Below are 23694 nucleotides of genomic sequence, written 5' to 3'. Positions count from 1 at the left end.
ACAGTGTGTGTGTTTCAGGGGTGTAGTGGCACCGTAATGACATCACAGTGTGTGTTTCAGGGGTATAGTGGCACCGTAATGACGTCACAGTGTGTGTGTTTCAGGGGTGTAGTGGCACCGTAATGACGTCACAGTGTGTGTTTCAGGGGTGTAGTGGCACCGTAATGACGTCACAGTGTGTCTGTTTCAGGGGTGTAGTGGCACCGTAATGACGTCACAGTGTGTGTGTTTCAGGGGTATAGTGGCACCGTAATGACGTCACAGTGTGTGTGTTTCAGGGGTGTAGTGGCACCGTAATGACGTCACAGTGTGTGTGTTTCAGGGGTGTAGTGGCACCGTAATGACGTCACAGTGTGTGTTTCAGGGGTGTAGTGGCACCGTAATGACGTCATGGCATGTGTGTTTCAGGGGTGTAGTGGCACCGTAATGACGTCACAGTGTGTTTCAGGGGTGTAGTGGCACCGTAATGATGTCACAGTGTGTGTGTTTCAGGGTGTAGTGGCACCGTAATGACGTCACAGTGTGTTTCAGGGGTGTAGTGGCACCGTAATGACGTCACAGTGTGTTTCAGGGGTGTAGTGGCATCGTCATGACGTCACAGTGTGTGTGTTTCAGGGGTGTAGTGGCACCGTAATGACGTCACAGTGTGTGTGTTTCAGGGGTGTAGGGGTACCGTAATGACGTCACAGTGTGCTTTAGGGGTGTAGTGGCACCGTAATGACGTCACAGTGTGTTTCAGGGGTGTAGTGGTACCGTAATGACATCACAGTGTGTTTCAGGGGTGTAGTGGCACCGTAATGACGTCACAGTGTGTGTTTCAGGGGTGTAGTGGCACCGTAATGACGTCACAGTGTGTGTGTTTCAGGGGTGTAGTGGTACCGTAATGACGTCACAGTGTGTTTCAGGGGTGTAGTGGCACCGTAATGACGTCACAGTGTGTGTGTTTCAGGGGTGTAGTGGCACCGTAATGACGTCACAGTGTGTTTCAGGGGTGTAGTGGCACCGTAATGACGTCACAGTGTGTGTGTTTCAGGGGTGTAGTGGCACCGTAATGACATCACAGTGTGTGTTTCAGGGGTGTAGTGGTACCGTAATGACGTCACAGTGTGTGTGTTTCAGGGGTGTAGTGGGCAACATCAGGGGAGCCAGAGTGTGAGTGGCATGCAGAGTGTCTGGTCTGTGGTCGGTCTGATGACGTGATGCTGCTGGTGATGATTCACCAACTGAACCCACCCTCCCCCCCTCACCCCCTCCCCACCCAAAACTTAACACATTTCTGACCTCATTTACTAACCCTGTTAACAAGAACAGCCGTCCCTCATCTGATTTTGATGATGCATAAAAAAAAGAAAAAAAAGAGAAAGAAACAAAGAAAAAAAAACTTATCAGAATATTTCTGTCCATGTTAACTTACCCATGGTGACAAGATAGCTGTCCCTGATGTAATGCTGATAATGAAGAAAAAACAAAGTATATTTCTGTCCACGTTAACTTACCCACGGCCACAAGATAGCCATCCCTGATCTGATGGTGATGATGCACAAAAAAACCAAAAAACAAAACCCGAACTTAACACATTTCTGGCCGTGTTAACTTACCCACGCCAACAAGACAGCTGTTCCTCAAATGTAATGCTGATGATGCACAAACAGAAAACAAAAGAAACAAAAACAAAAAAAAATGTTAACACATTTCTGACTGCGTTAAAAAAATTTTTTTTTAAATAGCATTTTTATCCCTGTTATATAGGCAGTCATACTTCATTTTTTGAGGGGGTGGGGGTTGTGGGGGGGTACTTGCTGGGTATGTTCTTGTTTCCATGACACACCGTTCGCTGACATAGATTATGGGATCTTTAACATGCATATTCTATCATCTGCATGGGGGTTCAAGCACTAGCGGGTCTGCACATCGGTTTGACTAGGGCAGAATTTGCAGGACGGACAGTTTATGGGTTATGATCAGAAGTGGCAAGGTGGCAGAATGGTGATGACAACAGTATATGGAAGGTGGCAGAATGGTGAAGAAGCTTGTCCACCCATTCAGTGTCTGTGAGGTCTGGGTTTGATTCCCTCTCTGGCCCTTTCTCCCCAAGTTTGACTGGAAAATTGAACTGAGTATCTGGTCGTTCGGATGAGACGATAAACTGAGGGCCTGTGTGCAGCACATGCTTGGCGCACTGAAAAAAGACACACAGCAACAAAGGAGTTGTCGTATGGCAAAATCATGTAGAAATCCCTGCTGATAGGTACACAAATATATATGCTTGCACTGAAGGCCTGACTGAGTGTTAGGTTATGCTGCTGGTCAGGCCTCTGGCTGGACGTCAGGTTATGCTGCTGGTCAGGTATCTGGCTGGACGTTAGGTTATGCTGCTGGTCAGGCCTCTGGCTGGAGGTCAGGTTATTCTGCTGGTCAGGCCTCTGGCTGGACGCTATGGTGTAGCATAGATGGATTTTTCTGAACACAGTGACGTCTCCTTGAGCAACTGAAGTGAATGATGGTCAGAAATGTGTTAAGCTGACAACAGGGCTGTGGGGTGTGTGCATGGTCAAGCTGTTTTGCCTGCAGCTAGCATTGTTTGTCAGCAATATAGAGTGGTAACTCTCTCCGTACACAAGGTACATAAGTCAATACTGCTTATGCTACTGATTCAGCCCGCACACAGGTACATAAAAGGCACATTGGAACACGCCCAGACACCTCAAAGAAGGACGCTCTGGGTTTGTCCTTAATGCTGCTCATGCTACCGATTCAGTTAGCACACATGTTTCTCCTGCAGATAGCATCATTTGTCAGCAATAAACAGTGGTAACACTCAGCAATAAACAGTGGTAACACTCAGCAATAAACAGTGGTAACAACCTTCAACTCATTGCTGCTCAATCTACCGATTCAGCTAGCACACATGTACATAAAAGGTACATCGGAATAAACCCAGACACTTCCCCCAAAAAGGAAGCTCTGAGCTTGTCGTTGACTCAATTCTGCTGATGCTGCTGATTCAGCTAGCACACAGAGTAAAGAAAAGGTACACTGGAATAAACCTAGGCACTTCCTCAAAAACCAAAGGAAGCTCTTGGCTTGTCCTCAGACTGATCATTCCACTGACATGTTCACACCACTCTTTGTTGGTCAGTCCTGTGCTCTCTTGGGATCTTTATTGTTGGTCAGTCCTGTGCTGATCTTTATTGTTGGTCAATCCTGTGCTGATCTTTATTGTTGGTCAATCCTGTGCTGATCTTTATTGTTGGTCAATCCTGTGCTGATCTTTATTGTAGGTCAGTCCTGTGCTCTCTTGGGATCTTTATTGTTGGTCAATCCTGTGTTGATCTTTATTGTTGGTCAGTCCTGTGCTGATCTTTATTGTTGGTCAATCCTGTGCTGATCTTTATTGTTGGTCAGTCCTGTGCTGATCTTTATTGTTGGTCAATCCTGTGCTGATCTTTATTGTTGGTCAGTCCTGTGCTGATCTTTATTGTTGGTCAATCCTGTGCTCTCTTGGGATCTTTATTGTTGGTCAATCCTGTGCTGATCTTTATTGTTGGTCAATCCTGTGCTCTCTTGGGATCTTTATTGTTGGTCAATCCTGTGCTGATCTTTATTGTTGGTCAATCCTGTGCTCTCTTGGGATCTTTATTGTTGGTCAATCCTGTGCTCTCTTGGGATCTTTATTGTTGGTCAATCCTGTGCTGATCTTTATTGTAGGTCAATCCTGTGCTCTCTTGGGATCTTTATTGTTGGTCAATCCTGTGTTGATCTTTATTGTTGGTCAGTCCTGTGCTGATCTTTATTGTTGGTCAATCCTGTGCTCTCTTGGGATCTTTATTGTTGGTCAATCCTGTGTTGATCTTTATTGTTGGTCAGTCCTGTGCTGATCTTTATTGTTGGTCAATCCTGTGCTGATCTTTATTGTTGGTCAATCCTGTGCTGATCTTTATTGTTGGTCAATCTTGTGCTCTCTTGGGATCTTTATTGTTGGTCAATCCTGTGCTGATCTTTATTGTTGGTCAATCCTGTGCTCTCTTGGGATCTTTATTGTTGGTCAATCCTGTGCTCTCTTGGGATCTTTATTGTAGGTCAATCCTGTGCTGATCTTTATTGTTGGTCAATCCTGTGCTGATCTTTATTGTTGGTCAATCCTGTGCTCTCTTGGGATCTTTATTGTTGGTCAATCCTGTGCTCTCTTGGGATCTTTATTGTTGGTCAATCCTGTGCTCTCTTGGGATCTTTATTGTTGGTCAATCCTGTGCTCTCTTGGGATCTTTATTGTTGGTCAGTCCTGTGCTCTCTTGGGATCTTTATTGTAGGTCAATCCTGTGCTGATCTTTATTGTTGGTCAATCCTGTGCTGATCTTTATTGTAGGTCAATCCTGTGCTCTCTTGGGATCTTTATTGTTGGTCAATCCTGTGCTCTCTTGGGATCTTTATTGTAGGTCAGTCCTGTGCTCTCTTGGGATCTTTATTGTTGGTCAATCCTGTGCTGATCTTTATTGTTGGTCAGTCCTGTGCTCTCTTGGGATCTTTATTGTAGGTCAATCCTGTGCTCTCTTGGGATCTTTATTGTTGGTCAATCCTGTGCTCTCTTGGGATCTTTATTGTTGGTCAATCCTGTGCTGATCTTTATTGTAGGTCAATCCTGTGCTGATCTTTATTGTTGGTCAATCCTGTGCTGATCTTTATTGTTGGTCAATCCTGTGCTCTCTTGGGATCTTTATTGTAGGTCAATCCTGTGCTCTCTTGGGATCTTTATTGTTGGTCAGTCCTGTGCTCTCTTGGGATCTTTATTGTTGGTCAATCCTGTGCTGATCTTTATTGTTGGTCAGTCCTGTGCTCTCTTGGGATCTTTATTGTAGGTCAATCCTGTGCTCTCTTGGGATCTTTATTGTTGGTCAATCCTGTGCTCTCTTGGGATCTTTATTGTTGGTCAATCCTGTGCTGATCTTTATTGTTGGTCAATCCTGTGCTCTCTTGGGATCTTTATTGTTGGTCAATCCTGTGCTGATCTTTATTGTTGGTCAATCCTGTGCTCTCTTGGGATCTTTATTGTTGGTCAATCCTGTGCTGATCTTTATTGTTGGTCAATCCTGTGCTCTCTTGGGATCTTTATTGTTGGTCAATCCTGTGCTCTCTTGGGATCTTTATTGTAGGTCAATCCTGTGCTGATCTTTATTGTTGGTCAATCCTGTGCTCTCTTGGGATCTTTATTGTAGGTCAATCCTGTGCTGATCTTTATTGTTGGTCAATCCTGTGCTCTCTTGGGATCTTTATTGTTGGTCAATCCTGTGCTGATCTTTATTGTTGGTCAATCCTGTGCTCTCTTGGGATCTTTATTGTTGGTCAATCCTGTGCTCTCTTGGGATCTTTATTGTTGGTCAATCCTGTGCTCTCTTGGGATCTTTATTGTTGGTCAATCCTGTGCTGATCTTTATTGTTGGTCAATCCTGTGCTGATCTTTATTGTTGGTCAATCCTGTGCTGATCTTTATTGTAGGTCAATCCTGTGCTCTCTTGGGATCTTTATTGTTGGTCAATCCTGTGCTCTCTTGGGATCTTTATTGTTGGTCAATCCTGTGCTCTCTTGGGATCTTTATTGTTGGTCAATCCTGTGCTGATCTTTATTGTTGGTCAATCCTGTGCTGATCTTTATTGTAGGTCAATCCTGTGCTGATCTTTATTGTTGGTCAATCCTGTGCTGATCTTTATTGTTGGTCAATCCTGTGCTGATCTTTATTGTTGGTCAATCTTGTGCTCTCTTGGGATCTTTATTGTTGGTCAAGTTTTTGATATATGATACAGGACCCAATTTAATGATTTGTTTTCTATCCCCCCCCCCCCCCCCCCATGATTCCTATACTGGATACAGCAGGTATCACAAGTGAGTCTTGAAGGCCTTGCCTCTCTTGTCTTACTTTAGGATCAGTTGTGCTGTGTATTTACATAACTTCTGTCTTACTTCAATAAAACCTGTGAAAACTTAACACAGTGTGCAGAGTTAGTGGACTTTGACGTAACTAAGTATCACCCCATGAAATGTTATCAGTTAGTGGACTTTGACATAACGAAATAGCACCCCGTGAAATTTTATCAGTTAGTGGAATTTGTCATAAAAACTGTGATAACTCAATAGAGTTTGCAGAGTTACAGAAATTTAACATAACTGATGATTAAGTATTGCCCTGTGAAAACTCAGCAGAGTTACAGAACTGAAGTAACTTGACCTAACTGATGATTAAGTATCACCTGTGAAAACTCAACAAATTTTGCACAGTTAAAGGAATTCAACATAACTGATGATTAAGTATCACCTGTGAAAACTCAACAAATTTTGCACAGTTAACTCTCTCCATACGAACGGCGAAAGGGACGACGTTAACAGCGTTTCACCCCAATTACCATCATCAAAATAGTGCAAGCGGAAGGCTCTTATACTGAAGAGGTGAATGTTGACAAAGAATACCACAATTCTGACGACGAAAGCTAAAGGCTGGGTCATTCAGACACCCACTGGACATCCGAGGGGTCTGTGTATATAAGAAGAGAGGACTGGCCGTACTGAGTGAGTTAAAGGAATTCAACATAACTGATGATTAAGTATCACCTGTGAAAACTCAACAAATTTTGCACAGTTAAAGGAATTCAACATAACTGATGATAAAGTATTTCCCTGTGAAAGAAACTTGACATAACTGATGATTAAGTATCGCTCTGTCAAAACGTACCAGAGTGTGCAGAGTTAGTGGAATTTGACATAACTGATGATTAAGTATCGCTCTGTCAAAACGTACCAGAGTGTGCAGAGTTAGTGGAATTTGACATAACTGATGATTAAGTATCGCTCTGTCAAAACGTACCAGAGTGTGCAGAGTTAGTGGAATTTGACATAACTGATGATTAAGTATCGCTCTGTCAAAACGTACCAGAGTGTGCAGAGTTAGTGGAATTTGACATAACTGATGATTAAGTATCCCTCTGTCAAAACGTACCAGAGTGTGCAGAGTTAGTGGAATTTGACATAACTGATGATTAAGTATCCCTCTGTCAAAACGTACCAGAGTGTGCAGAGTTAGTGGAATTTGACATAACTAAATATCACCCTGTGGAATTTGATCAGAGTTTGCAGAGTCAGAGGAATTTAACATAACTGATGTTTAAGTATCGCCTTGTGAAAACTCACTAGATTGCAGTGTTGGTGAAACTTGACATAGTTGATGATTAAGTATCGCCCTGTGAAAAACTTACCAGAGATTGCAGAGTGAATGAAACTTGACATAGTTGATGATTAAGTATCACCCTGTGAAAACTGTAGCAGATGTGGTGTAGCTTTTATGGATGAGTCTGAACGCAGTGATGCCTCCTTGAGAAACTGAAACTGAAACAGATTGTGCTGGAGTGGGTGTGGGTGGGAAAGGAGTGGGTTTGAAGTGTATGTGTGCTGTTGATCACCATGTTAACTTGCATTTTGTATTTCAGCATTAACAGTGTGTTTTTCAACTCTTTGTGTGACTGTACTTGCTAATGATTGTGTGTGGGTGTGTGTGTGTGTTCCCATTTAACAGCACTTGCACCTTGTCGCTAATAATTTGGAATAGGCTTTCTTCTTCTGAAATCTGTGTTTCTTAATGTATGTGATAAAATCAGAGCACATCTGTTTTATGGCATCCAAATATGTGATAGTTTTTATTGCACAAACTGCCTTTGAAGAATTTATTATAATAATGAAATGATGGTTTTATGGTAGTGTCTCCTAAAAGGAAACAGCGCTTATTAGTTTTTCTTTAAAATGCATGGTTTCTTTCACCGGAAATAATGCTCTTAGTTTTTCTGTAAACGTCATGGTATGATTTCTTTTGCTGTGTTATAAATCAAGCTACTAAGTATTTATCACTTTCCTGTTCTTATTCAACCTTTTCAATTTTAAGTTAAATTTTTGCCATGTTCATATGTATGTTAGACTCGACTTCGGCTGAGAGACTGTGTTGTGTGAGTGACGAGCCTTTGAACACACACGTAATTTCCAACTGGATTAATAAAGATGTGTTGCATTGTATTGTATTGTATTGTATTGTATTGTCACTGTGAAAAAGGGTGAGCAATGTACAAGCCTGCTTAATGTTGGCAGGCACTGTTTTAAGCATGTTACATGCAGTGTTTTCCACCTACACTTTAGTTAGACCACAGTTGTTTATTGTTTAAAATGAAGCATGTTTATTTCATGAGTGAACACAGATAGACAGCAGTGGTATTGTAACACGATTATTGTTTATGACCTGTACAGTTGTCTGTGGTGAATCAGATATTTATAAACAGAAAATGATTATTTATATACTTCCTTGCATTATTTGATCATTGAAAATGATGATGATATATATTGATCCATGCATTGTTTCATTGTTAGCTGAGCTTGATCAAGTAGCATTCATCAAGAGGAAATCATTGATGTACATCCTTGCATTATTTATTTACGAAAAATAATGATAAATATTGATCCATATATTGGTTGATTTTTAATTGAAAATGGGAACATATGTATGTCTATATAACATTTCTGAACAGAAAAGTGTGTGTGTGTGTGTGTGTGTGTGTGTCCCATACGTGTGTGCCAGAGTCATTGCTTGACTATGTGTTTTATAGATGGTTTTAATTTGACAGTTTGCAGTCTGACATCTGTTGCACTGCACATTGTTTTCCATCCAGGACATTTTCTGCTTGGTGTTTCGTGAAAGTCAATACAAAAAAACAAAAAAAAGCATGAGGGGTTTTGTATGGTAATGTTTTACAACCTCACATGAATCAGTTATGACGCACCCCCACCCCCTCACACACACACACACACACACACACACACACTCATTATTATTTTTAATTTATTGGTGCTTATGTTGTTGAAAATTGCCGTTACAGAGATATTTACAAATTGTTGATTCCATTGTTCTAGTTTCTCCCCCCCCCCCCTCCTTTTTTTTTCTTTCCTATGTATTCCCCTTTAACCACCATCTCCAACCCCAAATCACACACACACACACACACACACACACACATGACACATCTAATATCACTCAAAGTGAAAGGATGTTAAATTAAAAAAAGAACACACACTCTCACATTTACACACACACACATACACACACATTCACACACACACACACACACATTTAACTCACACACACACACACACACACACACACACACACACACACACACACACACACACACACAGTGCATAAGTTATTTTAAGTTATTTATTTTGTTGTGTTTCAGTACCATAGTGTCCAAGCCTAAGGAGTTTGCTCACTTGCTGAAGAACCGATTTGGCAGTGCTGACAACATTGTGGAGATGAGTGAGTATGGCACCTGACTACCTGTGTCACTGATAGGGACATCTGACTACCTGTGTCACTGATAGGGACATCTGACTGTGTCACTGATAGGGACATCTGACTACCTGTGTCACTGATAGGGACATCTGACTGTGTCACTGATAGGGACATGTGACTACCTGTGTCACTGATAAGGACATCTGACGTGCTTCTCGACTGCTGGGATCTGCATGACAATAATAATAATAATAATAATAATAATAATGGTATTGATATAGCGCTGAATCTTGTGCAGAGACAAATCAAAGCGCTTTCGCACCAGTCATTCACACGTATGTATAACTCAAAAACTGTAGAAACTAAAGACAAGGAAAAGGCAGGCAAGGGAGGCTATTTTGGGAAGAGGTGGGTTTTAAGGCCAGACTTGAAAGAGCTGAGTGTGGAGACTTGACGAAGTGAAAGAGGAAGTTCATTCCAATTGCAAGGTCCAGAGACAGAGAAAGAACAGCGGCCAACAGTCGAGTGTTTGAATCTGGGTATGCGTAAACAGAGTGGATCCGAAGCCGATCGTAGTGAACGAGATGGAGTGTAGAGGTGAAGGCAGCCGCAGAGATAGGAAGGGGCAGTTTTGTGAATACATCTATAACATAGAGTGCTTATCTTGTACTTTATTCGTTGTGAGACAGGGAGCCAGTGGAGATGTTTCAAAAGAGGAGTGATGTGCTGGACACACAGACATTACATGGCGGATTCTCTGAAGACTTCTGTTTCGTATGTCCTTCCATGGGTGCTAATGGACTTCTTGAAAGTAGTGAACATTTTAAAAAATCAGATTTGAAATGTCTTAAACTCGGGAGTGAAAAGCTTGAAGGAATGATTAGTTTTTATTGTCCTTTTTTTACCCCTGACTTGAAGTAGATGCTGCCTCTGAGAGCAGAGTATGGCTGCCTACATGGTGGGGTAAAAGCCCACTCGTGTACCTATGAGTGTACCGGGGAGTTGCAGCCCACGAACGAAGAGGAAGAAGAAGAAGGAGAAGCAGATGCTAATGTGGCAATAGCCTTGAGATGGTCGGTGAGGCTCTAAGCACTATGATTTGATTTGATTTGATTTGATTTGATAGGGATATTTGACTACCTGTGGTACTGTTAGGGACATTGGACCATCTGTGTTGCTGTGTCCCAGTAGTGGTGCTGTAACCAAAGGGCAGGTGTGTTGCTGTGTTCCAGTAGTGGTGCTGTAACCAAAGGGCAGGTGTGTTGCTGTGTCCCAGTAGTGGTGCTGTAACCAAAGGGCAGGTGTGTTGCTGTGTTCCAGTAGTGGTGCTGTAACCAAAGGGCAGGTGTGTTGCTGTGTTCCAGTAGTGGTGCTGTAACCAAAGGGCAGGTGTGTTGCTGTGTCCCAGTAGTGGTGCTGTAAACAGGACCAAAGGGCAGGTGTGTTGCTGTGTCCCAGTAGTGGTGCTGTAACAGGACCAAAGGACAGGTGTGTTGCTATGTCCCAGTAGTGGTGCTGTAACCAAAGGGCAGGTGTGTTGCTATGTCCCAGTAGTGGTGCTGTAAACAGGACCAAAGGACAGGTGTGTTGCTATGTCCCAGTAGTGGTGCTGTAACCAAAGGGCAGGTGTGTTGCTATGTCCCAGTAGTGGTGCTGTAAACAGGACCAAAGGGCAGGTGTGTTGCTGTGTCCCAGTAGTGGTGCTGTAACCAAAGGGCAGGTGTGTTGCTGTGTCCCAGTAGTGGTGCTGTAACCAAAGGGCAGGTGTGTTGCTGTGTCCCAGTAGTGGTGCTGTAACCAAAGGGCAGGTGTGTTGCTGTGTCCCAGTAGTGGTGCTGTAAACAGGACCAAAGGGCAGGTGTGTTGCTGTGTCCCAGTAGTGGTGCTGTAACCAAAGGGCAGGTGTGTTGCTGTGTCCCAGTAGTGGTGCTGTAACCAAAGGGCAGGTGTGTTGCTATGTCCCAGTAGTGGTGCTGTAACCAAAGGGCAGGTGTGTTGCTGTGTCCCAGTAGTGGTGCTGTAACCAAAGGGCAGGTGTGTTGCTGTGTCCCAGTAGTGGTGCTGTAACCAAAGGGCAGGTGTGTTGCTGTGTCCCAGTAGTGGTGCTGTAAACAGGACCAAAGGGCAGGTGTGTTGCTGTGTCCCAGTAGTGGTGCTGTAAACAGGACCAAAGGGCAGGTGTGTTGCTGTGTCCCAGTAGTGGTTTTGTAACCAAAGGGCAGGTGTGTTGCTGTGTCCCAGTAGTGGTGCTGTAAACAGGACCAAAGGACAGGTGTGTTGCTATGTCCCAGTAGTGGTGCTGTAACCAAAGGGCAGGTGTGTTGCTGTGTCCCAGTAGTGGTGCTGTAAACAGGACCAAAGGACAGGTGTGTTGCTATGTCCCAGTAGTGGTGCTGTAACCAAAGGGCAGGTGTGTTGCTGTGTCCCAGTAGTGGTGCTGTAACCAAAGGGCAGGTGTGTTGCTGTGTCCCAGTAGTGGTGCTGTAACCAAAGGGCAGGTGTGTTGCTGTGTCCCAGTAGTGGTGCTGTAACCAAAGGGCAGGTGTGTTGCTGTGTCCCAGTAGTGGTGCTGTAACCAAAGGGCAGGTGTGTTGCTGTGTCCCAGTAGTGGTGCTGTAACCAAAGGGCAGGTGTGTTGCTGTGTTTCCAGAAATGGAGGAGGACGCAGAAGACACAGAAACTCCTCAGGCGGTTCCTGCAGGCAGCACGGCCAGTACCTTACCTGTTAGGTGTGCCAGGTGTGTGTGTGTGTTTGTGTGTGTGTGTGTGTGCGTGTGTGTGCGCGCGTGTGTGTGTTTGTGTGTGTGTGTGTGTGTGTGTGTATGTGTGTGTGTGTGTGTGTATACGTGTGTGTTTGTGTGTGTGTGTGCGTGTGTGTGTGTGTGTGTGCGTGTGTGTATGCGGGCGCACACTCATGGTCTGTGCATGCATATCCAAACCAACAGCAGTGCATCGTCCATTTCCATAGCGCACCCCTCAACCCCCTGTCTCCTCCCACAGCGTCAAGCTGTCAGACAACGACATCTCCAGCGTCACATCGGGGGTTAGGGTGCAGTGCTCTGCAGAGCAGTCCTCACTCCACCCCCGCTCTCCCTCTGTCCATCCCCCTCCCCCATCCGTTCCTGTCGTCTGTCCGTCCGTCTGTCTGTCTGTCTGTCTGTCTGGCCTCTGTCTCTTCCCCTCCCTCAATTTCTTCATTCTGTCTTCATTATTATTATTATTATTGGTATTCTTCTTCTTCTTCTTCTCATTATTGTTGTTATTATTCTTGTTATTGTTGTGATTGTCATTGCTGTTGTTGTGTTGTTATTATTGTTGTTTTTTTATGTTGTTGTTGCTATTATTATTATTATTTTACTGTCTTTATCATTATCATCATCAACATCATCAACATGTTTCATTTGTGTGACTGTGAAAGAGAGAGAGAGAGAGGGAGAATCCCAGACCATGTTTCCCATTGCTCATAACACAGATATCTTTTTTATTATTATATTTATATAGCGCTGAATCTTGTGCAGAAACAAATCAAAGGGCTTTCGCACCAGTCATTCACATGCATGCGTTAACTCTAAAACTGAAGACACTGAAGATAAGGAAGAGGCAGGGAAGGGAGGCTATTTTGTGAAGAGGTTGGTTTTAAGACCAGACTTGAAAGAGCTGAGGGCAGAGACCTGATGAAGACAAATATCTATACAAATATCAAATATCACTTGGCACTCTTTGAAGAAATAAGAAGAGTAAACTAATGATGGGCCCTGCCTTTCTGCACACCCTCTGCCCTACCCCCCCTGCCCCTCCACACAGCTTCAAGCTTTCAGACGACGACAACTCCAGCATCACTTCGGGGTCAGGGTACGGCGCCCTGCAGAGTAGTCCTCACTCCACGTCCCAGGATGCCTCACAGGCGTTGCCCGTGACGACACAGATGGTGCTGGAGCCGTTGTGCGAGGACATGTCGCAGGTCAAGGAAAGCAACCAGAGAGTGGAGGACTCACTGCTGCGTCTTCTGGAGGAGTTTGAGAACTACAAGGTGAACTGCTACTGTAGTGTAATGATAGTGATGATGATGACGATGATGATGGTGATGATGTTGATGATGATGATGATGATGATGGTGATGATGGTGATGGTGATGATGTTGATGATCAACCAGAGAGTGGAGGACTCACTGCTGCGTCTTCTGGAGGAGTTTGAGAACTACAAGGTGAACTGCTACTGCTACTGTAGTGTAATGATAGTGATGATGATGATGATGATGATGGTGATGGTGATGGTGATGATGTTGATGATCAACCAGAGAGTGGAGGACTCACTGCTGCGTCTTCTGGAGGAGTTTGAGAACTACAAGGTGAACTGCTACTGCTACTGTAGTGTGATGATGGTGATGATGATGATGGTGGTGATGGTGATGATGATGGTGATGATGATAGTGATGATGGTGGTGGTGATGATGATGATGGTGATGATGGTGGTGATGGTGATGGTGATGATAGTGATGGTGATGATGATGGTGGTGATGGTGATGATGATGATAGTGATGATGATAGTGATGATGATGGTGATGATGATGGTGATGATGATGGTGATGATGATGATAGTGATGATGATGATGGTGATGATGATGGTGATGATGATGGTGATGATGGTGGTGATGATGATGGTGGTGATGATGGTGATGATGGTGATGATGGTGATGATGATGGTGATGATGATGATGATGATGATGATGGTGATGATGATAGTGATGATGATGGTGATGATGGTGGTGATGATGATGATGGTGATGATGATGATGGTGGTGATGATGATGGTGATGATGATAGTGATGATGATGGTGATGATGGTGATGATGGTGATGATGGTGATGATGATGATGGTGATGATGATGATGGTGATGATGATGATGATGATGTGATGATGATGATGGTGATGATGATGGTGATGATGGTGGTGATGATGATGATGGTGATGATGATGATGGTGATGATGATGGTGATGATGATGGTGATGATGATGGTGATGATGATGATGAGCCAGAGAGTGGAGGACTCACTGCTGTGTCTGGTGGAGGAGTTTGAGAACTACAAGTTAGTGTTGATGATGACGTTGATAACAACAAGACCAGCAAGAAGAACAACAGCGACAATACTACTACCGCTACTACTACTAATTGTGATAATGATAATATGATACTGCTGCTGCTGCTACTACTACTAATTGTGATAATGATAATATGATACTGCTGCTGCTGCTACTACTACTAATTGTGATAATGATAATATGATACTGCTGCTGCTGCTACTACTACTAATTGTGATAATGATAATATGATACTGCTGCTGCTGCTACTACTACTAATTGTGATAATGATAATATGATACTGCTGCTGCTGCTACTTCTACTAATTGTGATAATGATAATATGATACTGCTGCTGCTGCTACTTCTACTAATTGTGATAATGATAATATGATACTGCTGCTGCTGCTACTACTACTAATGATGATGAGCAGTCAGTGTGTGGAAGACTTCCTCTCCCGACTGATGGGGGAGTTTGTAAACTGTACCAGGTGGGGGAGTTTGTCAAGTATACCAGGTGGGGGAGTTTGTCAAGTATAGCAGGCAGGGGAGTTTGTAAACTATAACAGGTGGGGGAGTTTGTAAACTGTAACAGGTGGGGGAGTTTGTAAACTGTAACAGGTGGGGGAGTTTGTAAAGTATAACAGGTGGGGGAGTTTGTAAACTGTAACAGGTGGGGGAGTTTGTAAACTGTAACAGGTGGGGGAGTTTGTAAACTGTAACAGGTGGGGGAGTTTGTAAAGTATAACAGGTGGGGGAGTTTGTCAAGTATAAAATAATGATGAAGAGGATGATGTTGATGATAACAATGTCTGTAACCCCCCAGGCCCCCTCCCCCACCCCTCACGCCCCATTCATCCTGCTTTCATTTCTTCTTTTCTTTGCTGCTGCTACTTCTACTACTACTACCACTACTACTGCTACTGCTGCTGCTACAACAACTACTACTACTACTGCTATGATGTAAATGATATTACTACTACTACTACTGCTACTGCTGCTGCTACCACTACTGCTGCTGCTGCTGCTACAACAACTACTACTACTATCATGAAAATGATACTACTACTACTACTACTACTACCAGTACTGCTGCTACTACTACTACTGCTACTACTACTACTACTACTCTGCCTGTTCATGATGATGATGTTGATGATGATGATGCTGATGATGAAAGCAATGTCTTTTCACCCCACCCTTAACCCCCAGGCCATCACGCGGAGTGAGATGAGCTTTCTGCGAGGGCTGCTGGAGGAGGAGAAGTTCCATGTGGAGCGGCTGGAGGACCAGCTGAACGACCTGACGGAGCTGCACCAGAACGAGATGTTGAACCTGAAGCAGGACATCTCATCCATGGAGGAGAAGATTGAGTACCGCCTGGACGAACGCACCACGGACCTCAGCGACCTCATCGACAACTGTCAGACGAGGGTGTGTAAGACGTAGGTTAACTCACTCCGGACGATGGAATGCTATAGCTTTCCTGACGTAAGGTAGCGTTCCGGACAATGGAACGCTATAGCAGTTTCGACAATTACAATTTTTTCCATGATTTCCTCATGGGGTAGCATAATAATCACAGCTACACCAGGCATTGCGAACGTTTCAAGGGTTGAATGGAAAGTTTCTTCTTGAGATTTCGTAACAACACACTCCACAGCGAGCCAGCGAGTTCAGGACCCCACACGACAAGCTAATCTGCATACATATCGAAAATGGCATCGCAGGCGATACAAGTGGAAATTTTTGGAGCAAACTAGATAACGACAGCGGCTTTTACCACTACTGAAGTGATTAAAATGCTTCAAACTGAAGGTTTCGACATCGACGAGGATGATGAAGACGTTGAATAAAGTATCTGTAGTGAAGAAATCAACCAGCAAAAAGGTACTGATAGTGACTGAGCTTCTGAGAGCAGTGAAGAGGGAGGGGGGTGGGCATTCACATGACGTGAGGAGAGGGGTCAGTGGGTCAAGTACAGTGAGTTTCATTCAGTTACTTTATGTTTTGTATTTTTTTGTGATTTTTTTCCCATGGGGACTTTTGTCAACATCGAGGGGTGAAGTTGTTAAGACCATTTTTCACATGGTAACAAAGCTCCACAGCTGCAGCCAGTTTCCCACCAAAAGAAGAATGACTAACCCTTGCCCCTGATCGCACCACCGATCTCAGTGACCTCATTGACAATTGTCAGAGCAGGGTGTGTGTGTGTGTGTGTGAGCGTGTGTTCGTGCGTAATTTTAATGCCCCTTTTTATGTCTGTCTGTCAGTCTATCAGTCTGTCTATATGTATGTATATATGTGTGTGTGTGTGTGAATGATGCATGTGTTTGTGTCCATGGTAAGATTTAACAAAGTAATTTTCTCTGGAAATTTTTTCTTGATTAAAACGTCCTCCCTTCTCCTCCCTACCCCCTCCCACCCACCCGAAAATGATTGTCACACATTCCAAATGTGAACAAACAGCTCAAACATCCCAGTGTCACCTGTCAACCTTTCTCCCCCCGGTGCCTACAGATATCAAGGATAGAGCAGCAGCAGCAGCAGCAGCAGCTGGTATCCATGGAGATGGTGGAGAACGTGAAGTTTCGAACCCTACTGACCAAGCTGATCAACGTGGTACTGGCCGTATTGGCCGTCATCCTTGTCTTTCTCTCCACTGCCGGCAACCTCGTCACACCTTTTGTCAACTCCAGGTGAGAGAAGTGGAAGTTTATTCAGGATCAGAGTCCAGGTGGCTCCCGTCAAAAGAGGAAGCTAGTCAGGGATGCAGAGGGGAGGTAACCTACTTCCGGGAGGTTATTGGCTGTAGCTACTTTCGGTTTCTCCACATAGGCAGGTAGTAGTTTGCACAGGACAGGACAGGGGTATTTTAGATAGTAATTTTAGGGAAAAAATGTCATTTTGTTATAGGCCATGGTCTGTTCTGCATTCAGCTGAGCATGACAGTGAGGAGTTAGAGCCTTTGTATAAGTGCATACACAGATTTCTTACAGGTATAAGTGCATACACAGATTTCTTACAGGTATAAGTGCATACACAGATTTCTTACAAGTGATTCATTTTCGTTTGCCATAAGCATAGCAGCTGTAAACATAGAAGGATTTTCACAATATTTTGGGAATATGTTTATTTTGTAAATCATGAAAAGCTGGACAGCAAAGCAGAACATTTTTTTTCATCATCATTTTCATTCTTACATACAGGGCATAGCAAATTTATGTCCAGAATTTCTGTGCCGGTCACCGCCTTCATCAGAATTTCTATGCCGGTCACCGCCTGCATCAGAATTTCTATGCCGGTCACCGCCTGCATCAGAATTTCTATGCCGGTCACCGCCTACATCAAAATGTGCCCTTGCATTCCTCGCATGAAATCCCTTCAGGCCAGAGAGAAGTAGAGAGTTGGGGAGGGATGGAAGGGGGGGCCGGGGGGGGGGGGGTGCATGTGGAGAAGAGGGTTGAAGGAAATGAATGCATTTACTGGATAACCCTGTCGTGCCTTTCGTCAACACCAGATGACAGAGAAAAATGGAGAGTTTGGGGATGGGGAGGGAATTTTGGGGGAGGGGGGATGTCTATTCTATTCTGTATTCTGTTCTATATATTCTCTGTTGTTTCTGCAGGAAGCGGATCCTGTGGACGTCAGTGGCGACGCTGGTGCTGTCCCTGCTGTGGGTCTATTTTTCCAGCCTGCTGCAGGCCCTGTCCGACCTCTTCCACCACCTTACCACCTCGCTCACATAACCCCCACCCCCTCCACACCCCTCCCCCCCAGCCCCCGACACCCCCCACCACCCCTTGACCTCATCCTTCTTCCGCTCCCCCAACCCCTGTCTTCCACTCACACCCGCCGTGTGTGACAGCCGGTTGTGTGTCCGACTGTGAGTGTGACCAGGAGGAAGCTGCTGTCCTGACCAGACTGTGGGCAGTGTGACCAGGAGGAAGCTGCTGTCCTGACCAGACTGTGGGCAGTGTGACCAGGAGGAAGCTGCTGTCCTGACCAGACTGTGGGCAGTGTGACCAGGAGGGAGCTGCTGTCCTGACCAGACTGTGGGCAGTGTGACCAGGAGGAAGCTGCTGTCCTGACCAGACTGTGGGCAGTGTGACCAGGAGGAAGCTGCTGTCCTGACCAGACTCTGGGCCACAATGTGATTATTGTGGACAGTCTTCCCCATTCTCTCAGCCAAGATGGTCGGCAGCCTGCTGTCCGGAGAATGGGCCAGAATGTGATTATTGTGGAGAGTGTCATGCCCCAAGTTGATCCTTACTCTCTCGGTCAAGAGGGCTTTTAGGACAGTCGGCGTTGTGGATGGTTCCCAAAAGGACAACTGGCCACCCAAGGCTGCAGCACTAAGAGCCAATGCAGTGATGCCTCATGGTTTTTGAGAGTCAAGAGTCCTTCACAACAGACGTAAGCTGTAAATGAATTCCGATTGCAGTGGTGAAACCATTGATCATACAGCTCTCGCTTGGCTGTTGGGTCAGCTGTAAGTTTGTGTCAGTGTGATAAAAGCCGAGCTTTGGGCCCCACCTCTTGAGCACACTGACCATCACAGCGGGGATTCCCCACACACCACAGCGGGGATTCCCCACACACCACAACACTGAAACTGCCGTGACTTGACTCTTGTCATCATAGATGTTGGTGGCACCCTGTGCGTGTGTGTGTGTGTGTGTGTGTGTGCGCGCGCGTGTGTGTGTGTGTGTGTGTGTGTGCGTGCGCACGACGAGATCGTATTGTGTGATGAAGTCTTGAGTCTTCTTCTCCACACAGGAGTTGTTTTGTTTTGTTTTTCTTTTCTTAAGAGAGGGCTGATATCACCACAGTAGTTTGCACCAGTTGACAGTGATATCACCACATCAAGTCGTCAACACTTCTGCAGTAAACTTTGGCATCGCCGCCATGATCTTTGCCTAGTGACAGTGAAATCACCACGGTATCACAACAGTAATCTGCACCTGGTGAAAGTAGTACCACGGCAACAATCTTTGATATTACAACAGTGATCTTCAGGCATTGATAGTGATATTATGACGGCAGTAATCTTCACATGTGACGGTGATATCACAACAGTAATCTTCAGTATCACCACAGTAATCTTCACATGTGATGGTGATATCACAACAGTGATCTTTGATATCACCACAGTAATCTTCACATGTGATGGTGATATCACAACAGTGATCTTCAGTATCACCACAGTAATCTTCACATGTGACGGTGATATCACCACAGTAATCTTCACATGTGATGGTGATATCACAACAGTGATCTTTGATATCACCACAGTAATCTTCACATGTGACGGTGATATCACAACAGTGATCTTTGATATCACCACAACAAACTTCAAAATCACCACCATCATCTTTAATACCACCACAGTAATCTTCACATGTGATGATGATATCACAACAGTAATCTTTAATATCACCACAGTAATCTTCACATGTGATGATGATATCACAACAGTAATCTTTGATATCACCACAGTAATCTTTGATATCACCACAGCAAACTTCAAAATCACCACCATCATCTTTAATACCACCACAGTAATCTTCACTTTGTGACAGTGAGATTGTCCATATGACCACCGTAATCTTAAGTATTGCTGCAGTAATCGTCAATTTCATTGCAGTGTTCTTCAATATCACAACAGTAATCTTCAGCTGGTGAAGATGATATCACCACAGTAATTTTCAGCTGGTGAAGATGATATCACCAGAGTAATCTTCAGCTGGTGAAGATGATATCACAACAGTAATCTTCAGCTGGTGAAGATGATATCACAACAGTAATCTTCAGCTGGTGAAGATGATATCACCACAGTAATCTTCAATATCACCACGATTACCACATACAGTAATCTTCGATATTGTCACAGTAATCTTCAATATTGCCACAGTAATCGTCGATATTGCCACAGTAATCTTCACCTGTGATGGTGATATTGCCACAGTAATCTTCAGTATCACCACACTGCAGTGATCTTTAGTAATCTTCACAGTGATATCACCACAGTACACTGATCTTCAAAATGACAACGGTACAGTGATCTTTGATATCACCACAGCAGTCTTCACAGTGATATCACCACGGTACACTGATCTTCGATATCACCACAGTACAGCAATCTTCAGTATCACCACAGTACAGTGACCTTCGATATTACCACAGCAATCTTCACAGCGATATCAACACGGTACACTGATCTTCGATATCACCACAGTACAGCAATCTTCAGTATCACCACAGTACAGTGACCTTCGATATCACCACAGCAATCTTCACAGCGATATCACCACAGTACAGTGATCTTCAGTATCACCACAGTACAGTGATCTTCAGTATCACCACAGTACAGTGACCTTCGATATCACCACAGCAATCTTCACAGCAATACCACCATGCCCAACCCTGTCCATTGGCACTGCTGTGTGCTCCAGTGTCTTCACCTGACCTCAGTGTGTTTGGACGGCGCCATCCTTACATGTAGCTAACTGCTGCTGAATCTGTATCGGAACCTCGCATGCCTCAGTGAATCCATTATCCCCCCTCCCGCCCGCCCTTCCTCCCCCCCCCCTGCCCCCCTCCACCCCACCTGCCCCGTGAGAGGACGCTACAGAATCGTGGTTTGAGTGAGCCTGTTGGCTGTCTGGGCGGTCAGTACGTGTCTGGCTTGTTTGGTGATTGGTTGTTTACTTCACTGCTCGCAGTGCCAATTTTCTGTTTGTCAGACACAGGTTTTTTTGCTTGAAATTTGTTTGTTGTTTTTGTTTTTGTTTTGTTTTGTTTTTTGTGTGTGTGTGTGACTTTTGTTATTTATTTCAGAAATGCCTCAGCACTATAATTTTTTGTTTGGTTTTGTCTTGTTTTGCCTCTTGTACATGTATGTATCTATATATGTGAACTGTCGCACACGCACACGACGCATGTGTACAATTCACACAACATGACTGTGTTTGCAGATAACCACTCGCTGGAATGAGTAACAGCAACAAATCACCACTTGTACATGTATTGACACCCACACCCACTCCCACACCCACCCACACCCACACCCACTCCCACACCCACACACGCCATCCACCCACACATCCCCCAGCCTTGAAATGAATTATGTATCTGAAGAATATGGAGGGGAGAGAGAGTACATGAGCAGGGAAAAGCCAAGTGAGTGAAAACTGGTCCAAACGTTCGATGTGGAAAATCACTGGAAACAAAATAATGGAGCACAGCATGCTTTGGTAGTCTGTGATAAACTGGAGAGTAATAAGTTGAATAGATCACCAACGAAGTGACTCAGCGGCATTGCAGGGTCTCATCTTGTGTGTGGCCTCCTGACGACCTGACAGCGATGGTCCATATGGACTGCTGATGCTGGGACTGTGACAGACGAATCTAACTGCAGGTTCAAAGGATCTAACCTCTGCTCCCAGGATGGAATTACCGCAGACATAAATCATGACATTTAATCCAGTTTTGCCGACATGACAACAGCACTGGCACAGACATGACATTTCGCTCAACTATAGAGTTTCAACCATGAGATATCAACATGCCCCCCCCCTCCCCCCCCCCACCCACTCCACCCCATCTCCGGCACCAACAAAGAGATGCACCAACAAAGAGATGGTCATCAGTATGATTCATTGTTAAAATGGCCAACAAGAAATGCAAAGACACGTTCATTGTCGAAGTGACTCACTGAAGCACATTCAACGACCAATGAGAAAAAGGTACCATCCTGCTGAAGGCACTGATCAATGAGAAAAGAGATAATATCCCAATGTAGGCACATGCAGTGACCAATTAGAAAACCGATAACATCCTACTGAAGGCACATTCTGTGACCAATGAGAGAAAAGATGGTAATTCCACTGCAGGCACATGCAGTGACCAATGAGAAAAAAGATAACATCTCACCAAAGACACGTTCATATTGTCAAAAGTGACCAGTGAGAATAGAAACACCATCTCGCTCTACTACAACACAATCTGAAGACTTGACATTTCTTCAAGACATGACGCAGGTTTTGCTTTGGAAGAACTGGCTAAACATGAAGACAAAAACGAAAAAGAATAAAAAGATGCTTTCGTTGCAAGAGGGTATTATGGCAGAAAGTAATCTCACTCTACTGCAATGTATTCTCAAGACTTGGCCGTCAAAACTTGACAAAAAGTACACTTTGGAAGAACAAGCGTTCATTTTCGATTCTTGGACAAGCAAGCAACAATTGCTCCACCGATCTTAGACTTGACATTAAAGACATGACAAAAGTGATGCTTTGGAAGAACAAGCGTTCATCTTTGATGTCTGGATAATGAAGCATCAATTTGCTCCTCCCATCTTCGACTCAACAGTCAAGACATGACAAAGTGACGCTTTGGAAGAACAAGCGTTCATCTTCGATGCCTGAACGAGGAAGTGAGAATTGCTCCACCGATCTTCGACCAGACATTCAAGACATGACAAAAGTGATGCTTTGGATGAAAAAACGTTCATCTTCGATGCCTGGAGAGGCAAGCAGCAATTGCTCCATCGATCTTCACTTTATTTATTAGATTATTTATTTATTGCCATGGAGAAGAATCTCGCTTCTGCTATGTGAAGGGGTAGATGCCCTGGTGTGCTGTGTTCACCTGTATATAGTATCACCATCACCTGTCTGCTGTGTGTAAAACCCAAAGGGTATCACCACCACCTGTCTGCTGTGTGCATAACCCAAAGGGTATCACTCTCACCCGCCTGCTGTGTGTATAATTGAAAGGGTAAAACTTGGACCTTTGGAATGTGCAAAAAATCACCACAATGTGTGTTATGAAGTTGACAAGATTTTGTCAGTGTGTGTATGTTTGTGTGTGTGTTGGACGTACAACAAATGTGCAGACTTTTCGCTAATCTCTGTGTGTGCATGTGTGTGTGCGTGTGTGCGTGTGTGTGTGTGTGAGTGAGTGATATTAATAAAGGCGGTGCAACATTTTGCCACGGCGTAATATTATTAAAGGGGGCAAAATTTCCACGATGTGCACAACAAAAAGACAAAATTTGCTTCTGTGTGTAATACATATATTACAAAGGCGCAATTTTTCCCCCCAGGTTTTGTATGGGTGGTGAGATTTTTTATCTTTTTTTTTTAAATAATAATTTTGCCAGTGTAACTGAGTGAGAGTGCCGTGTTGAGACTGACTGTTCACATTCCATTACCAGGTTGGTTCAGTCCTATTTCAGTATCCTAAATTCAGGGACCTGTTTCAAAGGCAGTTTTTATACATACATTGAAACAACAT

The 23694-nt window shown here is 44.2% G+C and overlaps 1 protein-coding gene across 1 annotated transcript in view; it reads left to right on the top strand.

The window, feature by feature from the left end:
* The window catches only part of LOC143277124 (transmembrane and coiled-coil domains protein 1-like), a 36813-nt gene extending 18670 nt beyond the window's left edge, over nucleotides 1–18143 (top strand). The window contains exons 5-11 of the mRNA XM_076581862.1: nucleotides 1120–1152; nucleotides 9261–9340; nucleotides 11967–12054; nucleotides 13121–13346; nucleotides 15607–15828; nucleotides 16915–17093; nucleotides 18023–18143. Of these exons, the coding sequence (XP_076437977.1) occupies nucleotides 1120–1152; nucleotides 9261–9340; nucleotides 11967–12054; nucleotides 13121–13346; nucleotides 15607–15828; nucleotides 16915–17093; nucleotides 18023–18143 (949 nt within the window). The remainder of the gene's footprint in view (nucleotides 1–1119; nucleotides 1153–9260; nucleotides 9341–11966; nucleotides 12055–13120; nucleotides 13347–15606; nucleotides 15829–16914; nucleotides 17094–18022) is intronic.
* Nucleotides 18144–23694: the final 5551 nt, after the last annotated feature.

Source organism: Babylonia areolata, chromosome 33 (genome assembly GCF_041734735.1).
Source record: "Babylonia areolata isolate BAREFJ2019XMU chromosome 33, ASM4173473v1, whole genome shotgun sequence".
In the NCBI taxonomy this organism is placed as follows: Eukaryota; Metazoa; Mollusca; class Gastropoda; order Neogastropoda; family Buccinidae; genus Babylonia; species Babylonia areolata.
This window is presented reverse-complemented; position numbering and strand designations above follow the sequence as displayed.